This window comes from Pristiophorus japonicus, chromosome 19, assembly GCF_044704955.1.
Source record: "Pristiophorus japonicus isolate sPriJap1 chromosome 19, sPriJap1.hap1, whole genome shotgun sequence".
Lineage (NCBI taxonomy): Eukaryota > Metazoa > Chordata > Chondrichthyes > Pristiophoridae > Pristiophorus > Pristiophorus japonicus.
This window is the reverse complement of record NC_091995.1, coordinates 90219182-90242793: the sequence shown is the minus strand read 5'-3', so window position 1 is coordinate 90242793 and position 23612 is coordinate 90219182. Positions and strand designations below refer to the sequence as shown.

General features: G+C 52.1%; 1 protein-coding gene across 1 annotated transcript in view; it reads left to right on the top strand.

Moving 5' to 3' along the window:
- The first annotated feature begins 16974 nt into the window (after positions 1-16974).
- syt3 (synaptotagmin III) overlaps positions 16975-23612 on the top strand; it is a 72719-nt gene continuing 66081 nt past the window's right edge. Inside the window, exon 1 of the mRNA XM_070862357.1 lies at positions 16975-17128. Within this exon, the coding sequence (XP_070718458.1) occupies positions 16975-17128 (154 nt within the window). The remainder of the gene's footprint in view (positions 17129-23612) is intronic.

Sequence of the window (23612 nt, the reverse complement as noted above, 5' to 3'; positions counted from 1 at the left end):
CTCCCTCTATCAGTTCCTTGCGATCTTTGAGTGAGCCCCCACCTCATGTCAGAGCCGAACTGAATCCGTTCGTCCTTCTGTCCCCCAGTCCCATTTCTTGTCATCCGTCAAGGACTCGGATTGAAGTGGGCACATTAATTAAACACGAGTGGAGTCTGCAGTGGGTTTAATGACTTCTCCTTGAAGTGTAAAAGATGGCACATTAAATCACTAAATATCAAATAAAGCTTTTTTCATTCCTCTCCCCCTCTCCTTCCCCTCCCTATCTCCCTTTCCCTCATCACTCCTCTCCTCTCCTTCTCCCTTACGCTTATTTTAAACTGACTTTTCCCTCGGGATTCACTGACAGCAAACTCTTTCCTGCTCCCTCTATTGAACTGTGAAAATCCCCTCCCCTTCCCCCCCCCCAAAACAATGTAAATCCGCCCCTCTCCGTTAACCTGGGCCAATTCCACCTCCGCCCATTAACCTGGGCCAATCCCACCTCCGCCCATTAACCTGGGCCAATCCCACCTCTGCCCATTAACCTGGGTCAGTTCTGCCCCTGCACATGCCCCCCAGGCCAATAAACTGGGTCAATCCTGCCTCCAACCATTAAACAGGCTCACTCCCATCTCTAGCCATGAATCTGGGTCAACCCTGCCCGTCTTTGCCCACTAAACTGGGCCAGTCCCACCTTCACAACATTAAAGTGGGGTCGATCCCCGCCCATCCTCCCATGGCTCGGTTGCTAAGGTGACCCTGAGGTGCGTACCAGCATTTACCGACCGGTTCCTAATGCGGGGGCGGGGTGGGGGGGGGGGGGGGGTGAGGGGAGATGGGATGGAGAAGCGTCAGGTGGGAATTGCGGAAGGGGCCTAATCGTGGTCGGCCCTGAACCTCCCCTAACCCCTCCCCTAACCCCTCCCTCCCCCATGTCCAGCCCCGTTGAGAGAGGTTCACCGGCCGGGGAAAGACCAATTTGTGTGGAGGGGGGGGGGGGGGGGGCGGGGGAGGGGGGTCAGAGAGAGAGAGATGGTTGGCATGTGACCTCCGGTGGCCTCCTGTCCGAAAAGCGAATGGGAGGCCTGAGGAAAGAGAGTAGACGGGGTAAGTCAAAACCAACAAAGGAACAAACATCAATCCATTAGTTATGAGTAGCTTAAGGGCAGTACAATTTCTGTTTCAAGGAAAATCTTTACATAGTCTGCAAATAACCTCCTCCAGACAGCAGGTTTCACTGGCGGAAGTGGCAGCTGCCTTGCATCTTAATTTGCTGCTTGAGCAGAGAGTCCAGTGTCACGGTTGCAGGGCGGGCCGAGGGGACAGGAGAGGCGACAGGGAGGACATAGGAAGTGCGATTACCTCCCAACACGCGTTTAATTCCTCGGGCGATAAAGGCCAAGGATGGCTCCCCCTGGTGGCCCTTGAGGGAAATGGCATTGCCGAGAGCACCTGAACTCGGTTCGAAGCCAACACCCCCCACTTTCCCGGCGCTGCCGAGTGGGCTGATCCCAGATGGAGCGGTATGGCGAAGGGGGAACTTGCTTGGGAGGGGGCGAGGACGGTGGTGGAGAGGAGGGGAGGCCTTCTCGCGCTGAGGTTAAGGTGCTCAGTTGGGACGGTGCAGAGCGTGGCAGTGAGGTATCCGGAGACCTGGACCGAAGCTCTTTACTGCGTTTGAGCGTTGCAGTCCTCACCAGTTAGAACATTTGCCCTCAATTGAAAAATCTGAACAAAAATGGGAATTCAAAAACAACTTTCAAAAGCTAAATATAAAAAGAAGGACTTGCATTTATATAGCACCTTTCACAACCTCAGGACGTCCCAAAGTGCTTTACAGCCGATGAAGTACTTTTTTGGAGTGTAGTCACTGTTGTAATGTGGGAAACGCGGCAGCTAATTTGTGCACAGCAAGCTCCCACACACAGCAATGTGATAATCACCCAGATCATCTGTTTTTAGTGATGTTGATTGAGGGATAAATATTGGCCACAGGACACCGGGGATAACTCCCCTGCTCTTCTTTGAATTAGCAGCAACGGGAGCTTTTACACACACCTGAGAGAGCAGGCGGGGCCTCGGTTTAACGTCTCATCCGAAAGACGGCACCTCTACAGTGCTGCAATCCCTCAGTACTGCCCCTCCGACAGTGTAGAGGGAGCTTTACTCTGTATCTAACCCCCTGTACCTGCCCTGGGAGTGTTTGATGGGACAGTGTAGAGGGAGCTTTACTCTGTATCTAACCCGGTGCTGTACCTGCCCTGGGAGTGTTTGATGGGACAGTGTAGAGGGAGTTTTACTCTGTATCTAACCCCGTGCTGTACCGGCCCTGGGAGTGTTTGATGGGACAGTGTAGAGGGAGCTTTACTCTGTATCTAACCCCGTGCTGTACATGCCCTGGGAGTGTTTGATGGGGATAGTGTAGAGGGAGCTTTACTCTGTATCTAACCCCGTGCTGTACCTGCCCTGGGAGTGTTTGATGGGACAGTGTAGAGGGAGCTTTACTCTGTATCTAACCCCCAGTACCTGCCCTGGGAGTGTTTGATGGGACAGTGTAGAGGGAGCTTTACTCTGTATCTAACCCCGTGCTGTACCTGCCCTGGGAGTGTTTGATGGGACAGTGTAGAGGGAGCTTTACTCTGTATCTAACCCCCTGTACCTGCCCTGGGAGTGTTTGATGGGACAGTGTAGAGGGAGCTTTACTCTGTATCTAACCCCGTGCTGTACCTGCCCTGGGAGTGTTTGATGGGACAGTATAGAGGAAGCTTTACTCTGTATCTAACCCGTGCTGTACCTGATCTATGAGAGTTGGTTAAGATTACTTACTGGTGCACAGACAGTCCCTCACTTTGATGAATAAAAAATCGAGTAAAATCACAGCAGACACTGTAGCCCAGTAAATCTGAATACTGATACCTATAAAAGGTCAGGCAGACAGAATGGCCACGGATATCCAGAGCTACACACCATGGAGTGCTGTATCATTACTGGTTCCCGGATTCTGCATCCTAACCTTCTAAAGATACCAGCACATTACCAGGGACGCTCTCTCTGTAAATATTTTTAGCTGAGACTGATATTTGGTGAGTTGAATATTATGTATCCTTAAATTAACATTTCTCAAAGAAACCTTGTCACGGATGCTCTAAGCCGCAGTATTTTTTCTCATGTTCTCTCCATCGTTTCTGCCGTTGTTGACTCTCACTAACTCCGGGTGGTCAGCAGGCCTCAGGCACTACGCTCAAGTGAACCGAGATAGTTTGTCAGCAGGCAACTCGATTGTTGGCCTCTAGGTACTGGGAATGGGCAGGTCTGGTCCACGGGGAGTGAATGGGACGGAGATTATTCCATTGGGATCCTCACACTGGGAGTGAATGGGACGGAGATTATTCCATTGGGATCCTCACACTGGGAGTGAATGGGACGGAGATTATTCCATTGGGGTCCGCACACTGGGAGTGAATGGGAAAATAACGGTCCCTAGGTACCTGCAGAAAGGGAGTGAGTGGGGAGTGGTGTGGTCTGTTAAAATCAGCACAATAAGAATGATGGGGAAAGGAGTTTGGTCGCCTCGGATCTGCATATTGGAAATTAATAGGAAGGGATTTAGTTCGTTGGGATCTACGCACTTGGAGTGCATGGGAAGGAGTTTGATCCATTGGGATTTACACATTGGGATTGGATGGGAAGGAGTTTGATCCATTGGGATCTACACATTGGGATTGGATGGGAAGGAGTTTGATCCATTGGGATCTACACATTGGGATTGGATGGGAAGGAGCTTGATCCATTGGGATCTACACATTGGGATTGGATGGGAAGGAGTTTGATCCATTGGGATCTACACATTGGGATTGAATGGGAAGGAGTTTGATCCATTGGGATCTACACATTGGGATTGGATGGGAAGGAGTTTGATCCATTGGGATCTACACATTGGGATTGGATGGGAAGGAGTTTGATCCATTGGGATCTACACATTGGGATTGGATGGGAAGGAGTTTGATCCATTGGGATCTACACATTGGGATTGGATGGGAAGGAGTTTGATCCATTGGGATCTACACAATCGATCAATAAATTCAAGTTCATATTTTAGACATTGCATCACGATAAACATTGTCGCTAAATATCTGACACCCACCCTATCCAATACGTAGAGCGCTCGTCAAGCCCACTGGATCGATAGTAGAATGAATTCCATGACAAAGAGCTCTTGTCCCCTAGACGTGGGATGTATGGGACAATCTCGATGCGCGGAGCTCCCCTGTCAGACTGCCCTTTGGCTCCACGCTCTGAGGGCCGTGGCATTTTGCCTTCTCGCTGCGCACCTGCTGACATCACCGCGAGAAGATCACTCAGCCAAACTGGCCCCAGGTGGGAGCAGTTATTGAGTGTGTTCTATCTGGGGACCGGCCCAACTGGGACACAGCTCACCCACAATGGACAGAGAAAGAGCAGGCAAGTACGACAGAAGGCAAGAGAGGGCATGGAGGAACTGAGGGACCTTGGAGTGCATGTCCACAGATCATTAAAGGGAGCAGGACAGGTCGATTAGGTAGTTAAAAAGGCATACGGAATGCTTTCCTTTATTGGCCGAGGCATACAATACAAGAGCAGGGAGGTTATGCTGGAAGTGTACACAACATTAATTAGGCCACAGCTAGAGTACTGCGTGCAGTTCTGGTCACCAAATTACAGGAAAGGATTTCACGGCCCTGGAGAGGAGATTTACAAGAATAGTTCCAGGGATGAGGGACTTCAGAGACGTGGAGAGACTGGAGAAGCTGGGGTTGTTCTCCCTGGAGCAGGGAAGGTTGAGAGGAGATTTGATCGAGGTGTTCAAAATCATGAGGGGTCTGGACAGAGTAGAGAGAGAGAAACTGCTCCCATTGGTGGAAGTGTCGAGAACCAGAGGGACACAGATTTAAGGCGATTGGCAGAAGAACCAAAGGCGACATGAGGAAAAACGTTTTTATGCAGCGAGTGGTTAGGATCTGGAATGCACGGCCTGAGAGGGTGGTGGAGGCAGACTCAATTGTGGCTTTCAAACGGGAGTCGGATAAGTATCTGGAGGATAAAAAAATTGCAGGGCTACGGGGAAAGGGAGGGGGAGTGGGACTGGCTGAGGTGCTCTTGCAGAGAGCCGGCACGGGCTCGATGGGCCGAATGGCCTCCTTCTGTGCTGTAACCGTTCTGTGATTTTAGGCGTTGTAAATTAAGAGGGTTTTGACAGAGTAAATAAGGAGAAATTGTTTCCAGGGGCAGGAGGGTCGGTAACCAGAGATTTAAGATAATCGGCAAAAGAACCAGAGGGGGAGATGAGGAGACCTTTACGCAGCGAGTTGTTGTGATCTGGATCGCACTGCCCGAAAGGGCGGTGGAATAATAGCTTTCAAAAGGGAAGTGGATAAATACTAACATTTGCGGGGCTGTGGGGAAAAACGAGGGAGTGGGATTAATCGGACTGCTCTTTTAAAGAGCCGTCACAGGCACGATGGGCCGAAAGGCCTCCTTCTGTGCTGTATCATTCTATGATTCTGGCGAGAGAGCCTGCCAGGGGATGAACGTCCATCGGCTGAGGCAATGGAGGCCTCGCTGCTGCTTGTGAACCAGAGAGGAAATCAGGAGAGGAGGAATGGGAGATGAAGGACCACACTCGATGAGGGGTCGGAGACATAAGAACACAAGAGATTGTGATATATTGTGTTCCGGCATAACATGTTGGGCCTCTACTCATTGGAGTTCAGAAGAATGAGAGGCGAATAGATCGAAAGGTATAAGATTATGAGGGGGCTTGACAAGGTGGATGCAGGGAGGATGTTTCCACTGATGGGGGAGACTAGAACTAGAGGGCATTAGAATAAGGGGCCACCCATTTAAAACTGATGAGGAGAAATTTCTTCTCTCAGAGGGTTGTAAATCTGTGGAATTCACTGCCTCAGAGAGCTGTGGAAGCTGGGACATTGAATAAATTTAAGACAGAGATAGACAGTTTCTTAAACGATAAGGGCATAAGGGGTTATGGTGAGCGGGCAGGGAAGTGGAGCTGAGTCCATGATCAGATCAGCCATGATCGTGTTGAATGGCGGAGCAGGCTCGAGGGGCCGTATGGCCTACTCCTGCTCCTATTTCTTATGTTCTTACGTTCTTAAGCACACACAAGCACACACACAAGATGGCTCTGCAGCAACGTGTTATGTGATCTTGTCACATGATTTTTTTATTGTGTGTATATCAATAGTTGCAATACCACAGTAGTCCACTAGGCAGAGCAGTCGTCCACTGGGGGGGGGGAGCTCTGTTACAGAACTAGGAGTAGGAGGAGGCCATTCGGCCCCTCGAGCCTGCTACGCCATTCAATAATGTCATGGCTGATCCGATCTTGGCCTCGACTCCACTTTCCCCGCCCGCTTCCCACAACCCTTGAGACCGGTTAGCATGGAGCAGCAGGGTAGGAGGGGCAGGGGAAGGAATAAGTGCTGCAGTCGAATTAAGATGTTTACCCGAGGCTGCGACCAGCAAAGCTGTTGCTCGAGACACGGAGTGACAGCGAAAGGCTCGCTCTCATCTTCTCCTCAACTCGCGGAGAGAAGTGAGGGCGAGCCGATTGGTTTAAATCGGGGCGGAGGGGGCAGCGGATTGGTCAGCGACCGTCCTTGTACAGAAAGCGCCCGTGGACGCACGGGAAGTCCAGCTGATTGGTCCGGAAAGGAGCCACAGACGATAAATGTTCGTCTTCCGTGCCCGGGATAGGCATCAGCCGCTGCAACAGCAACTCGCATTTATGTAGCGCCTTTAACGCAGTAAAACGCCCCGAGCTGCTTCACGGGAGCGATTATCAAACGGAATTTGACTCCGAGCCGCAGAAGGAGATATGTGGGGCAGGTGACTAAAAGATTGGTCAAAGAGGCAGGTTTTAAGGAGCGTCTTACAGGAGGAGAGCGAGGTAGAGAGGCGTGGAGGTTTAGGGAGGGAGTTCCAGAATGCCTTGAAGGAGGAGAGAGAGGTAGAGAGGCGTGGAGGTTTAGGGAGGGAGTTCCAGAGTGCCTTAAAGGAGGAGAGAGAGGTAGAGAGGGGGAGAGGTTTAGGCAGGGAGTTCCAGAATGCCTTGAAGGAGGAGAACGAGGTAGAGAGGGGGAGAGGTTTAGGGACGGAGTTCCAGAGTGCCTTGAAGGAGGAGAGAGAGATAGAGAGGGGGAGAGGTTTAGGGAGGGAGTTCCAGAGTGCCTTGAAGGAGGAGAGAGAGATAGAGAGGGGGAGAGGTTTAGGGACGGAGTTCCAGAGTGCCTTGAAGGAGGAGAGAGAGATAGAGAGGGGGAGAGGTTTAGGGACGGAGTTCCAGAATTCCTTGAAGGAGGAGAGAGAGGTAGAGAGGGGGAGAGGTTTAGGGAGGGAGTTCCAGAGTGCCTTAAAGGAGGATAGAGAGGTAGAGAGGCGTGGAGGTTTAGGGAGGGAGTTCCAGAGTGCCTTAAAGGAGGAGAGAGAGGTAGAGAGGCGTGGAGGTTTAGGGAGGGAGTTCCAGAGCTTGTGGCCCAGGCAGCTGATTTGAGGAGCGAGGAGGTGCACATAGCCTGAATTGGCGGAACGCAGCAATCTCGGAGAGGACCATTTCGAAGAAGAACGGGGGGGGGGGTTGTGTTCTCCCTGCTGTCCTGGGCCAATACTCACCCCCCTCAACCAATATCACAAAAAAAAAACACTCATCACCACAGGCAATCCCTCGAAATCGAGGAAGACTTGCTTCCACTCTAAAAGTGAGTTCTCAGGTGACTGAACAGTCCAATATGGGAATCACAGTCTCTGTCACAGGTGGAGCAGACAGTGGTTGGAGGAAAGGGTGGGTGTTTATATAAATGCAAGTATTTCTTTTTACCAAGACTCACACACCACAGCTGGAATATTGAGACGTGGCCTTTTGAATGTGTCACGTTGCTGTTTGTGGGAGCTTGCTGTGCGCAAATTGGCTGCCGCGTTTCCCGCATTACAACAGCGACCGCCCTTCAAAAAGTACTTCGTTGGCTGTAAAGTGCTTTGGGGCGTCCCGAGGTGGTGAAAGACGCTTTGTATAAATGCAAAGGAGGGTGGGGCGTGGGTAGAGCGGGCGTTTGAAAAGGCGAATTAGAAGGGAGAAAATAATTCGACAGTAAATATGTTCAAGCGTTAAATACAAAACTGGCCTTCTGAAAATTCCTGAAGGGGACTGTCGCTTAGCAAACATCAGGCACCTCGCCGGCTAGATCGAGGTTGCTTGCTATAAGTGGGAACGGCAGTTAGTCACCAGCCGGTGACTCTACCCCGGCAGCTCCTGTTCAATACACGCCACACTGGGGTCAAGTGAAACGGCAAGGCGCCAGCTGTTTGATCTTGTCGGGGCAGCTCTGTGGACGGCAGCTACTAGGTGTGTGTGTGTGTGTGTGTGTGTGTGTTGGGGGGGGAACGCATGCGGCCAATACCATCAGCAGGCACGTAGAGGGCATTCACCCCCTCCCCCCCTTCATCCCCCATTTACACGTCGGATACCACCAGATTACCTGGGTCATGATCACGCTTGCTGTTTTTGTGGGAGCTTGCTGTGCGCATGTTGGCTGCCGCGTTTCCCCTACATTACAACAGCGACTGCACTCCAAAGAAGTTCTTCACCGGCAGCAAAGCGCTTTGAGACGTCTGGCGGTCATGACAGGTGCTATATAAATGCAAATCTTTCTTTACCAAGATTCACATATACATCTAGAATATTGAGACTTGGCCTTTTGAATGTGGCTCCCATTAGAGGGATGATTTTCTGTAAATTATTCCCTGTAAATATTCACTCCTGGACCTCCTTGCCCACTGCCATTGTAACTATTGACTCCTGGGAACCCACTATAAATATTGACACACTTCCGGGACCTCCTGTAAATATTGACACACTCCCGGGAACCCCTGTAAATACTGACATCTCACTGGACCCCCTGTAAATACTGACACACTCCCAGGAACCCCCTGTAAATATTGACACACTCCCAGGGATCCCCTGTAAATATTGACACACTCCCAGGGACCCCCTGTAAATATTGACACATTCCCAGGGACCCCCTGTAAGTATTGACACACTCCCAGGGACCCCCTGTAAATATTGACACACTCCCGGGAACCCCTGTAAATACTGACACATTCCTGGGGACATCCCCCTGTAAATATTGACACACTCATGGGGACACCCCCCTGTAAATATTGACACACTCATGGGGACACCCCCCTGTAAATATTGACACACTCCTGGGGACACCCCCCTGTAAATATTGACACACTCCCGAGGATCCCCCTGTAAATACTGACACACTCCCGGGACGCCCTATAAATACTGATACACTCCTGGGAACGCCCCATAAATATTGATACACTCCCGGGGACGCCCTGTAAATACTGGCACACTCCCGGGGACCCCCTGTAAATACTGGCACTCTCCCGGGGACCCCCTGTAAATACTGACACACTCCTGGATATTCCAGGAGATCCCAAAGAGCTTTACAGCCAATGAAGTGTAGTCACTGTTGTAATGCAGGAAACGCAGCAGCCAACTTGTGCACAGCAAGCTCCCACAAACAGCACTGTGGTAATCTGACCGCCTGTTTGTTATGTTACTTGAGGGATAAATATTGACCAGGACATCGGGGAGAAACTCCCCTGCTCTTCTTCTAAATAGTGCCCGCGGGATCTTTTACGTCCACCTGAGAGAGCAGAGGGGGAACTTGCTTTAAAGTCTCATCCGAAAGACGGCACCTCCGACAGTGCGGCGCTCCCTCAGCACTGCACTGGGAGCGTCCAGCCTGGCTGATGTAGCCCAGTCCCCTGGAGTGCAAACCGAGAGAGAGCATCACAGTCCCACTTTCAGCAGGCCGGGGATGATTTCTCCTCTGTTCCTTACGTCGGTTTTAAAAATAGATTCCTCTGTGTTGCAAATATTCACTGCTCCGCTGGGCTGAAGTGCAGAGGTTGAGCGTGGAAGAAAAGAGCTTAAGGTTTCTGTGTACAAGGGAGCCTAGGCAAAGCGAACTGCATCGGATCAAACACAAGGCAGATCGAGGCACTGTGCTTGAGTGAGCTAAGCCGGGATGGTTTTTTGGGTGGGAGAACAACTAAAAAGATTGAGGGGCCTTTGAGCTGATATTTAAGAAAGAGGGAGAGCGACTACAGAATCGTTAAAAGAAATTAAACACTTCCTGCTTCACTGAACTCCTCGAAAAAAGCTCTCAGTTGGGCTTGTGGTGGAGTGCGTGTAGGAATACCAAACTACTTGCGGCCGGTGACTGCAGGAGATTCTTTAATCTCCTGCGCACAGGAGGCCAAAAGCAAATAAGAGTATCTCTGAGAGAAATCATTGTGAAGCATTAGGGACAGAGAAAGAAAGACTAACATTGATACAGTGCATTCTCCAAAGCGCATTACAGCCAATAACGCACTTGTGGAGGGTAGTCACTGGTGTGGGAAACGCAGCAGCCAATTTGCACACAGCAAGCTCCCACAAACAGCACTGTGCTAATCTGCTAATCTGTTTTTACTGATGTTGATTGAGGGATAAATATTGGCCAGGATAACTCCCCTGCTCTTCTTCCGAATAGTGGGCGTTAGATCTTTTACGTCCACCTGAGAGAGCAGACAAGGCCTCGGTTTAACGTCTCATCCCAAAGACGGCTCCTCCAACAGTGCGTCGCTCCCTCAGTACTGCCCCTCTGACAGTGCGGCGCTCCCTCAGTACTGCCCCTCCGACAATGCGGCGCTCCCTCAGTACTGCCCCTCCGACAGTGCGGCGCTCCCTCAGTACTGCCCCTCCGACAGTGCGGTGCTCCCTCAGTACTGCCCCTCCAACAGTGCGGCGCTCCCTCAGCACTGCCCCTCCGACAATACGGCGCTCCCTCGGTACTGCCCCTCCGACAGTGAGGCACTCCTTCAGTACTGCCCCTCTGACAGTGTGGTGCTCCGTCAGTACTGTCTCTCCGACAGCGAGGCGCTCCCTCAGTACTGCCCCTCCAACAGTGCGGCGCTCCCTCAGCACTGCCCCTCCGACAGTGCGGCGCTCCCTCAGTACTGCCCCTCCGACAGTGCGGCGCTCCCTCAGTACTGCTCCTCCGACAGTGCGGTGCTCCCTCAGTACTGTCTCTCCGACAGTGCGGCTCTCCCTCAGTACTGCTCCTCCGACAGTGCGGTGCTCCCTCAGTACTGCCCCTCCGACAGTGCGGCGCTCCCTCAGCACTGCACTGGGAGTGTTAGCCTAGATTTATGTGCTCAAGTCCCTGGAGTGGGACTTGAACCCACAACCTTCTGACTGAGGTGAGAGTGCTACCCACTGAGCCACAGATGCCTTTTTACCGCGATCTCTGGCAGGGAACAAGGATTCAAGAACCCACTGAGACACAGGGAGGGAAGGGGTTGAGGATTATTTGTGTGCCTATTTTCTGTTTTGAAGGTATGGAATGGTGTGGAGCTTTGGGCCTTGGTATAGTCTGTTGGAATGGTGTGAGGTTGGGGAGCAGATCGCTGACGACAATGCTCTGTGAACAAGTCAGGAGGAGCAAGGATAAATTAGCTCCATTGATTGGTCATGTTCGGCGTGCCTCACGCTGTCACACTAAAAACTGAACAACTGGTTGTTTTTGTGATTAATAACTGAAGCGACAGCTCTCTTGCGTTCCTGGGCAAGAAAGAAAGAAAGAAAGACTTGCATTTATATAGCACCTTTCACAACCTTAGGGCGTCTCACAGCACTTTACAGCCAATGAAGTACTTTTTGGAGTGTAGTCACTGTTGTAATGTGGGAAACGCGGCAGACAATTTGCGCACAGCAAGCTCCCACAAACAGCAATGTGATAATTGTAATGGGTTCTTTGCTTAGGAATTCATAGCAACACATTGCTATTCAGAACTAGTTGGTTTATTAGCAAAGGTTTAACAATGACACTACACATTACCAGTTCATCCACCAGGCTCACAAACTGCACACCTCATCGTGGATGACACAGACTCAACTGGCCGGGGTTTTATTGAGTCTTGTGAACATCACGTGACTGGCTAAGCCCCTCACAATGCAACAGCTCCACAAACCCGTGAGCATGCTCACAGGTGCCTACTTTACAGAAGGTATGGATTGACATGGAGCTCTGGGTCATGGTATGGTCTGGTCCCTCAACCCAGTGGTCTTTCTACTCCTGGAGGCCAAGATAGGAAGTGCAGGCTGGTTATTTGACCTGAAAGAGAAGTGAAGATATTGGGATACAAATCAGCAGTGAGGCATTTGAGACCTTGGCCCATTAATATACTTGAAGACAAAGATGTGGAGGTAGAAACAGATAGAATGACTAGCGGTCACTGGTTGCTCAATAGCAGCCTACATCAATGCTATCAAACAAAGCACTGGGGTTCGTTTCAAGACGGATAAAATTGAAAATGAGAGAAGTTATGTTAAACTTACATCACCCCCTGTGCTCGCTGACCTACATTGGCTCCCAGTTAAGCAATGCCTCGATTTCAAAATTCTCATCCTTGTTTACAAATCCCTCCATGGCCCTCGCCCCTCCCTATCTCTGTAATCCCCTCCAGCCCCACAACCCCCCGAGATGTCTGCGCTCCTCTAATTCTGCCCTCCTGAGCATCCCTGATTATAATCGCTCCACCATCGGCGGCCGTGCCTTCTGTTGCCTGGGCCCCAAGCTTTGGAACTCCCTCCCTAAACCTCTCCACCGCTCTACCTCTCTTTTCTCCTTCAAGACGCTCCTTAAAACCCACCTCTTTGACCAAGCTTTTGATCACCTGCGCTAATTTCTAATTATGCGGCTCGGTGTCAAATTTTTATCGCATAACACTCCTGTGAAGCGCCTTGGGACGTTTCACTATGTTAAAGGCGCTATATAAATGCAGGTGGTTGTTGTTGTTGCTGTTATATAAACTTTGGTTAGGCCACACTTGGAGCACTGTACACAGTTCTGGTTGCCATGTTATAAAAAGGAATTAAAGGCACTGGAGAAGGTGCAAAAGAGATTCACAAGGCTGATATCAGAATTAAGAAGTTACAACTATCAGAAAAGATTAAACATTGTGGGGGCTCTTTGCTCTAGAAAAGGGAAGGCCAAGTGGTGACCCTATAGAGATCTTGAAGGTGACAACAGGGTTTGATAAGCTAGACGTAGAGAAGATGTTTCCACTGATGGGGAAGTCCAAAACTAGAGGCCATCAATCTGCAAAAGGACATAGACAGGCTAAGTGAGTGGGCAAAAATTTGGCAGATGGAGTATAATATTTCAATGTAATAATGTGAGGTCATGCACTTTGGCAGAAAAAAAAATCAAAGAGCAAGTTATTATTTAAATGGAGAAAGATTGCAAAGTGCTGCAGTACAGCGGGACCTGGGGGTACTTGTGCATGAAACACAAAAGGATAGTATGCAGGTACAGCAAGTGATCAGGAAGGCCAATGGTATCTTGGCCTTTATTGCAAAGGGGATGGAGTATAAAAGCAGGGAAGTCTTGCTACAGCTATATAAGGTATTGGTGAGGCCACACCTGGAATACTGCGTGCAGTTTTGGTTTCCATATTTACGAAAGGATATACTTGCTGTGGAGGCAGTTCAGAAAAGGTTCACTAGGTTGATTCCGGGAATGAGAGGGTTGACTTATGAGGAAAGGTTGAATAGGTTGGGCCTCTACACATTGGAATTCAGAAGAATGAGAGGTGATCTTATCGAAATGTATAAGATTATTAGGGGGCTTGACAAGGTGGATGCAGAGAGGATATTTCCACTGATGGGCGAGACTAGAACTAGAGGGCACGATCTTAGAATAAGGGGCCGCCCATTTAAAACAGAGATGAGGAGAAATTTCTTCTCTCAGAGGGTTGTAAATCTGTGGAATTCGCTTCCTCAGAGAGCTGTGGAAGCTGGGACATTGAATAAATTTAAGACAGAAATAGACAGTTTCTTAAACGATAAGGGGATAAGGGGTTATGGGGAGCGGGCGGGGAAGTGGAGCTGAGTCCATGATCAGATCAGCCATGATCGTATTAAATGGTGGAGCAGGCTCGAGGGGCCATATGGCCTACTCCTGCTCCTATTTCTTATGTTCTTATAAGACAGTCACTAATAAATCCAATTGGGAATTCAGGAGAAACTTCTTTACCCAGAGGGAGGGGTTGAGGCGAATAGTATCGATGTATTTAAGGGGAGGCTGGATAAACACATGAGGGGGAAAGGAATAGAAGGATATGGCGATGGGGTGAGATGGAGAGGGGTGGGAGGGGGCTGGTGTGGAGCATAAACACTGGCACGGATCCGTTGGGCCAAAGGGCTTGTTTCTGTGCTGTAAATACTGTGTCGTATCATTGTGTTGTATTGGAACCCGAGTCAACCCATACAGAGCAAGGGTCAATGTGTGGAGGGAGGGGAGGGGGGAGTGAATGGGTTAATCATTGAAAACAGGAATGGAAATAAGAGAGGCCATCCTATCTCTAAAGAGCTGTATCCGGGGTCTGAGGGAGTTCATTGTTTACGTTGATTGATGGAACTTTGTCTGAACATTGAGGGGAAACTAAAATGAGACTAAGGGTTTATTATTTATATGAATGCACTAGGCGCTCGCGAGGGAGAGCGAGAGAATGGATTAACCATGCATAACTGTAGCTAGAACTGTCCGCAGGGGTAAAGAAGGGGTTAATAACGTGTGCGGAGAGAATCATGAGAGAAATAGACAGCTAGAAATGAGAGGAATGCGGAGAAAGACAGAAGGAAGGACTGGGAGCGGGAGAGGGGGAGAGAAGGGGACAGAGAGGGGAGGGGAGAGGCAGAGTGAGCGAGGGAGAGAGGGGAAGAGGCAGAGAGAGGGGAGGGGAGAGGTAGAATGGGAGAGGAGGGGAAGAGGCAGAGAGAGGGAGAAACATAGAGAGAGGGAGAGGAGAGGACAGAGAGGGGAGGGAAGAGGCAGAGTGAGAGAGGGATAGAGAGGAGGGGAAGGGGCAGGGAGAGGGGGAAAAGACAGAGAGAGACAGGGAGAGAGAGGAGAAGAGACAGGGAGAGGGGGAAAGACAGAGAGAGAGGGAGAGAGGAGGGGAAGGGACAGGGAGAGGGGGAAAGTCAGAGAGAGAGGAAGAGAGGAGGGGAAGAGATAGGGAGAGGGGGAAAGTCAGAGAGAGAGAGGGAGAGAAGAGGAGAAGAGACAGGGAGAGGGGGAAAGTCAGAGAGAGAGGGAGAGAGGAGGGGAAGGGACAGGGAGAGGGGGAAAGACCCAGAGAAAGGGAGCGAGGAGGGGAAGCGACAGGGAGAGGGGGAAAGACAGAGAGAGATAGGGAGAGAGAGGAGAAGAGACAGGGAGAGGAGGAAAGTCAGAGAGAGAGGAAGAGAGGAGGGGAAGAGATAGGGAGAGGGGGAAAGTCAGAGAGAGAGAGGGAGAGAAGAGGAGAAGAGACAGGGAGAGGGGGAAAGTCAGAGAGAGAGGGAGAGAGGAGGGGAAGGGACAGGGAGAGGGGGAAAGACAGAGAGAGAGGAAAGAGAAGAGATGAAAGGCAGGGGAGAAGGAACATAAGGAAGAGGTATTGGCCATTCAGCCCCTCGAGCCTGTCCCCGACTCCATTCCCTGCTGAAGTCACGGCGAATGCCAGAGGGAATTTCTTTCTGTTCTCTCTCTCTCTCTCTTACCTTACCCCTTTCTCACTTCGTGTTGTAGCTTGGTGGATTTTCTCCACCCCCCGCCGGACTCCCCCTTTAAGGGAGCGTGGGTGAGCTAGTTTCTCATTGCAGGCAGCACACACATGCAGGGCTTTGTTGGCCTTGCACAGAATCCCATTTCTGGACCATCGGCGTTAAAGCTGTGTGTAGGTGGGCCGAGATATATTTGGGAGCTGAGTGTTATGTGATAATGCAGCAACCCAATGAGAAATGCGGGCACCTTTTTACGCTGTGGATTACCAGCTTCATTTTTTTTTGTATTGCAGGGGAGAGAAGCAGGGGGAGCGGATTCAGGATGACTTACAACTAACTGTGAGTGCCATTTGCCATACCTTCAAGCACACTGACGCTTCTCTCCGAAGAACAACTCAACTGGGACTCGAAGGCAATCTTGCAAGAGCACCCTGAAGGAATTATCTCCGTCCTGTTCCGCGATAAAGACGTGAATTTTTTTTTTGGAGGGGGTGAAGGAGGACAGCCAGGCGATTTCGCTCCTTGAATCGTTCCGTGTCGCCGGGGGCCCCGCCCTCCGGAGCCGCCCCGCCCCCCCCCCCCCCTGCCCCACTTCCCCCCTTCTTCGGGCAGCTCTGAGAAGGAGGAAATCATGAGGAGGGCCTGTTGCCGTGACAACGTGGCTCCCCAGGGCGGGAGGGTGACCGGCGGCTCCTGACTCCCACCCAACGTCCGCCGCGAAGACCCCGCCATCCTCCGGGGGGGGACCCCGGGAGACCCCCCGCGACCTCTGACCCAGGAAGTGGACCAAAAAAAAACGGGCGGCCATATTTCTACCCGGAAAGAACACAAGGAACTTCCCTCTGAACATCTTTGAGGCTCGCTCGCTGGGCGAGGCCGCCCACAGTTTGGGCCCCAAGGACATGCCCGATTGCAGGCTGCATTTGAGCCCGACTCAAACAGTTTGTTATGCCTGACGGCTGAGCAAGAAAGCCCCCCCCCCCTCGGCGGAGCTGGCTTTCCAGAGTCGAGATCCACACAGACTTAATTGAGATCTTCAAGAAGATCCCACTCGTTCCCCCCCCCTCCCCGCCCTTTCAGCCGAGACCCTTTCAAGGAAGGTCCCAGATTGCCTGCCGTCATTCCCCAGGATTCGGGAAGAGCCAAGGATATCCCCCCCTCCCCAGATTCGGGGCCGAGCTTCAGGGCAAGTTCTCGTTGAGGATCTTCCCCCCCCCCCAACCCCCCCTGCAACCGCCACACTCTGCCGCGTCCCGTCGCACGGTTGCAGCGACGATTTCACCGCCCCTCCGCCCGTGCGCGCGGCCCGAAGGCGATGCTGTGGCGCGATGTCCGGAGACGGGGAGGAAGAGTTGTGTCGCAACGCGCTGGCCTTGGTCAATGAGCTGTGCTTCAGCGTCCGGGGAAACCGCAACAACGAGAAATGCATCGAGTTCTCCTACTTGCTCCGCGACCGGGATCGTACCCGCCACATCGAGACAGGTAACGGGGGCGGGCGGCGGGGGGGGGGGGGGAAGGAGGGAGCGGGGCAGCGCCGCGGGAAGCACCGCGGGAAGCAGGGGTCTCCCCGTCCCAAAAACCCGGACATAATCTCCGGGCGCCTTATCGCAGGGCAGGAGGCCGTTCGGCCCATCGTACCTACACCAGCTCTCTGAAAGAGCGATTACTCCCACTCCCCACTCTCAATTACTCCCCCTCCCCACTCTCAATTAGTGCCACTCGTAGCCATTTACAGCACGGAGAAGGCCATTCGGCCCATCGTGTCTGTGCCGGCCGCACAAGAGCCACCCAGGGTCTCCCAGTCACAAAACCCGGCAAATCATAGGGCTGGAAATTCGGTTGAAGGTTTTTTTCAGGGCGGTGGACAAATTAAGCGGCGGCAAATGGTTTGCGTCGGCAGCCAACAAATTCGGTTGTTGCGGCCCCGACTGTGGGGGCGGCGCGTCTCAGCGTTCCACCTCTCTCAGGCCGGCTGAGCGACTGAATATCCCGTTGCTAAAGCGCTGGTCTCGGAGCTCCCCGAGAGAGGTCTCCCCCAACACAAACAACCGCGACAATAAACGTTCCCGATACATTACTCCTTTCAAATTAAAGCAAGTCGCAAAAAGAATAAAAACAATCACGCTGGCCTCGAGGCAGTCATTGCTTTCCCGTAGCGGCCCGGGACGACTCCGCGCGCCAGCTTTCTCCGGCGGGGTCACTAGGGGGCGCTACGGGTGCGGCGTCGATGGCGGGGCTCTTGCACACCGGCGCGGCGGTGCCAGGCGATACCCCTCAGCACTGCCGGTATCGGCACACGGAATTCCGATGTTCCGTGGCTGCAAATACTTTAGCGACCCCTGTAGCGTGCCTCGTGTGGGGCGGTGTCCCAGCAAATCCCCAGCCCAGAATGCCTTCATCATCATCATCATCATCATCAGAGACGGTCCCTCGAACGAAGAAGACTTGCTTCCACATGAGTTCAGAGATGTTTCTTTGAAAGAGCCACCCGATTAGTGCCACTCCCCACATCCCTACAAATCGTAGAAATTTACGGCACGGAAGGAGGCCATTCGGCCCATCGTGTCCGCGCCCGGCCGACAAAGAGCCACCCGGCCTAATCCCACTTTCCCGCTCTCGGTCCGTAGCCCTGCAGGTTACGGCACTTCAGGTGCACATCCAGGTACTTTTTAAATGTGGTGAGGGTTTCTGCCTCAGCCACCCTTTCAGGCCGTGAGTTCCAGACCCCCACCACCCTTATTTCGGCTATATATGCAATTCCCTTTTGAAAGCAACTGTAGAACCTGCTTCCTTTCAGGCAGCGCGTTCCAGATCACAGCAGCGGTACGGTACGGTAAATTGCTGTGCAATTGTGGGCATCGCTGGCAAAGTCAGCGTTTATTGCCCGTCCCTAGTTGCCCCTGTGAAAGGTGGAGTGCCCGTGGCTCACGGGTCGAATGAAGCAACTCGGACATTTGAACCCGCAACAAGCTCAGAGACAGCCCCTGGCTCCTGGGGAGTTTCAGCCATTTTGCCCCATCCCATTCTCCCTCACAGTGGCTTTAATGGGGGCGGAAACCCAACGGTTTCTATAATCCACGCCTCCACATGTGAAGGTGAAAATTAAGAAAGACTTGCATTGTCACTGTTGTAGTGCGGGAATCCCGGCAGCCAACATGCGCATAGCAAGCTCCCACAAACAGCAATGTGACAATGACCCAGATAATTTGTTTTCGTTATGTGGATTGAGGGATAAATATTGGCCCCAGGACACCGAGGATAATACCCGCTGCTCTTCTTTGAAATAGTGTCGTGGGATCTTTTACATCCACCTGAGAGGGCAGACGGGACCTCGGTTTGACGTCTCATCCAAAAGACAGTGCAGTGCTCCCTCAGTACTGCCCCTCTGACAGTGCAGCGCTCCCTCAGTACTGCCCCTCTGACAGTGCAGCGCTTCCAACAGTGCAGCACTCCCTCACTACTGCCCCTCCGAAAGTGCGGCACTCCCTCGGTACTGTCCCTACGACAGTGCAGCGCTCCCTCATACTGCCCCTCCGACGGTGTGGCATTCCCTCAGTACTGCCCCTCCGACAGTGCGGCACTCCCTCAGTACTGCCCCTCTGACAGTGCGGCACTCCCTCAGTACTGCCCCTCCGACAGTGCGGCACTCCCTCAGTACTGCCCCTCCGACGGTGTGGCACTCCCTCAGTACTGCCCCTCCGACAGTGCGGCGCTCCCTCAGTACAGCCCCTCCGACGGTGTGGCACTCCCTCAGTACTGCCCCTCCGATAGTGCGGCGCTCCCTCAGCACTGCCCCTCCGACAGTGTGGCGCTCCCTCAGTACCGCCGCTCCAACAGTGCGGCACCCCCTCAGCACTGCCCCTCTGACAGTGCAGCGCTCCCTTGGCACTGCTCCTCCGACAGTGTGGCACTCCCTCTGTACTGTCCCTCCGACAGTGCAGCACTCCCTCAGCACTGCCCCTCCGACAGTGCGGCACCCCCTCAGCACTGCCACTCCAACAGTGCGGCACTCCCTCAGTACTGCACTGGGAGCATCAGCCTAGATGGTGCGCTTAAGTCTCTGGAATGGGATTTGAACCCGCAACCTTCAGACTCGAGAGGCGAGAGTGCTGCCCACTGAGCCACAACTGGCGCCCCACAATCTTGCATTTGCCGCGTGAATAAAGAGGAACTAAAGTTGCGGGATTCACAAGCGAGTCTTGCGCATTGGTATTGCTGAGCTAATCTGGTCTTGCCCTGTCACTCGGCATTCCAAAGGCAGGTAGGGTCGTAGATCGAATATTCTGGAGCTGTCTGTTGGCCACAGAGTCCGCGATGGAACCTTGTTGCGACTTAACCTGGTAGGGCAGGAATAATTCTCCAATAAGTGGGCGGAGGTTTACAGTAAATGAAACAGGAATCTTCCCGATTCCAAGCAGTCCTTTAACCGCGCGTGCCCCACTCACTGTCAGTTAGACTCTTATATCTGGGAGTCTGAGAACCATTGACGTTCTCAGATTAAAGCATTAAAGGATTTCTCTGTCCCAGAGGGCAGTGGATGCTGAGTCTCTTAATACATTCAAGGCTGAGATCGATAGATTTTTGGCGACTAGGGGAATCGAGGGATCGGGCGGGAAAGTGGAGTTGAGGTCGATGATCAGCCGTGATCTTATTGAATGGCGGAGCAGGCTCGAGGGGCTGAATGGTCGGCCCCTGCTCCTATTTGTTATCTTCTTATGACCCATGCACCCTCCCGGCCCAGAGGCGTGGGATCGTTCAATTTACCTGTGCGCCAGGAGTTCGAAAGGACAATGGGAGGTGTTGCTGAAGATGATTGAGGGTGATTGAGGCACTGACCACACTCGATCAGCTCCGCTGGGCGGGCCACATCGTTCACACGCCAGACTCGAGAATCCCAAAGCAAGCGCTCGACTCGGAACTCCTTCACGGCAAATGAGCCAAAGGTGGGCAGAGGAAACGTTTCAAGGACACCCTCAAAGCCTCCCCGATAAAGTGCAACATCCCCACCGACACCTGGGAGTCTCCCTGGCCAAAGACCAGTCCGCCCTAAGTGGAGGAAGTGCATCCGGGAGGGCGCTGAGCACCTCGAGTCTCGTCGCCGAGAGCGTGCAGAAACCAAGCGCAGGCAGCGGAAGGAGCGTGCGGCCAACCAGACTCCCCACCCACCCCTTTCCTCCAACCACTGTCTGTCCCACCTCTGACAGGGACTGTGGCTCTCGTATTGGACTGTTCAGCCACCTGAGAACTCACTTGAAGAGTGGAAGCAAGTCTTTCTCGATTCCGAGGGACTGCCTATGACGATGATGATGGTGTGAGAGCACGGGTCGGTGGGCTTTGACCCCCTGGCTCGGGCCTGTCTAACACGAGCCGCCGTTGGTTTTCCCGCTGCGTCTAAAGACCACGGGCCTGGGCCAGCTCTGGGCGGGAGTCTTCGCCGCCGGCTCAGTTGCAATTGCGGCCTCAAGGCGGGGGAAAAAAAATCTGCAAGAAAAAAACCAGCGAAAACTTTCCCAATGCTTTCCTGACGCCACGCCCGCCTGAAGCACAAAAATAACAAGACAATCGCACTTGCCTCAGGCTGACATTCCTTCCCTCGCTGGGGCCGCGACAACTCGGGACCGCCCGCTTTCCCAGGCGGTTCCACTAGGGGGGCGCTGCGGGGTGCCACGGATCGGGCAAGTTTCAAATTTCGAGCCGGTGTCACAACCGGGGGCTGGTCGCCCCTCCCCAGGGGGCTGCTACTCCGCCCCCCGCCCCCCCCCCACCCCCACGGCGAGGCGTTGGAAGCTGACTGCCCGCCCGGAAATGCTTTCTGCCGCCATTACCGCCCCTCCCCAGGGCGAAAACACAGCCGGGGAACGAACTGAAATTCCAGCCCATGTGTCAAGAACATTCCTTCATCACATGACCTTCAGCTCAGCCAAAACAATCTTTCTCCCGTCTCCCTAATTTTCATAACTCATCAATAAACATGTTCAATGAAATGTTTAACAAAACACCATTTCTTTTAATGCCCCGATGATTTTAAAACATAAGGACATAAGAAATAGGAGCAGGAGTCGGCCATACGGCCCCTCGAGCCTGCTCCGCCATTCAATAAGATCATGGCTGATCCGATCATGGACTCAGCTCCACTTCCCCGCCCCTTCCCCATAACCCCTTATTCCCTTGTCAATTAAGAAACTGTCTATCTCTGTCTTAAATTTATTCAATGTCCCAGCTTCCACAGCTCTCTGAGGGCATCGAATTCCACAGATTTACAACCCTCTGAGAAGAAATTTCTCCTCATCTCAGTTTTAAGTGGACGGCCCCTTATTCGAAGATCATGCCCCCTAGTTCTAGTCTCCTCCATCAGTGGAAACATCCTCTCTGCATCCACCTTGTCAAGCCCCCTCATAATCTTATACGTTTTGATAAGATCACCTCTCATTCTTCTGAATTCCAATGAGTAGAGGCCCAGCGACTCAACCTTTCCTCATAAGTCAACCCCCTCATCCCCGGGATCAACCTAGTGAACCTTCTCTGAACTGCCTCCAAAGCAAGTATATCCTTTTGTAAATATGGAAAGCAAAACTGCACGCAGTATTCCAGGTGTGGCCTCACCAATACCCTGTATAGCTGAAGCAAGACTTCCCTGATTTTATACTCCATCCCCTTTGCAATAAAGTCCAAGATACCATTGGCCTTCCTGCTCACTTGCTGTACCTGCATGCTATCCTTTTGTGTTTCATGCACAAGTAACCCCCAGGTCCCGCTGTACTGCGGCACTTTGCAATCTTTCTCCATTTCTCCCAGGTGTCCCGGAAATTACTCTTCCAATTACTCCCAGCTAGCTGTGCTTGTGAGAGACGGCGAGAGTGCCTTTCCTCATCCTAATTTGAGAGCTTTGAGAACGTTTCCAAAAGGGGGCAACGGGAGCAGAGGGACAGTGGGTTTGACGGAAGGAGTTTCATGGGCCTGCGCGCATGCATGTTTCTTACCAAGTGGGGCCTGGCGATGCCAAAGATGTAAGCAAAGTGAGGCGTGTGCATGCCACCCATCCACTAGGTAACGCTCGCTAACCTCACTAACCCCGGCGTGGTCAGAGCCAGAGGCCACTGACAAGCACGATCCTGGCATAACTACCAGAATTACTGCCCGTGCAGCTTAAGGGCTCTCTGATTACACCTTGTTAGTGAAGGAAAATTGAACATTTGATAATAGAAACAAATTAAGAAGAGAAGACAGAACGTGCATTGATATAGCTCCCTTCACGTCCTCAGGTTGTCCCAAAGCGCTTTACAGCCACTGAAGCTCATCAAAAATGTAGTCGGTGTTGTAATGTCGGAAAAGCGATAGCCAATTTGCGCACAGCAAGCTCCCACAAACAGCAATGTGGTAATGACCAGATAATCCGTTTTTTGGTGTTGGTTGAGGAATAAATGAGGAGACCGGGGAGAACTCCCCTGCTCTATCTGAGAGGGCAGAAGGGGCCCTCGGTTTAACGTCTCATTCAAAAGACGGCACCTCAGACAGTGCGGCACTCCCCTCAGTACTGCAGTGGGAGTGTCGGCCTAGAACTAGCACTGAGGCCCTTCTGACTTGAAGGTGGCAGTGCTACCACTCAGCCCAGACAGAGTCTTTGATCCTGGTACGGCACCTGGAAAAACATTTTAAAATTCAATCCGCAACTCACTTTGGCCGTTCAATAAATGTCTGTCAATTCTGAAAATTAGAATTGTCCTGAGGTAAGCATAACTTGCCTCAGATAAAAGTCATCAAGTTAATGGTGCATGCGATGTGGTTTTATACATAAATAAAGCAATGACCTCACGTTGTTTCTGAGATTGCAAGGGCTTACAGGCTGGTACAAACCTTCCTTGGTTGGACAGAAGAGACGTTCATCTCGTAACACTGGCTTGGATGCAAATCCAGAGGTGTCAAGTCAATGTCTAAATTGCCCTTTCTCTCTCTCTATCTCTTTCTC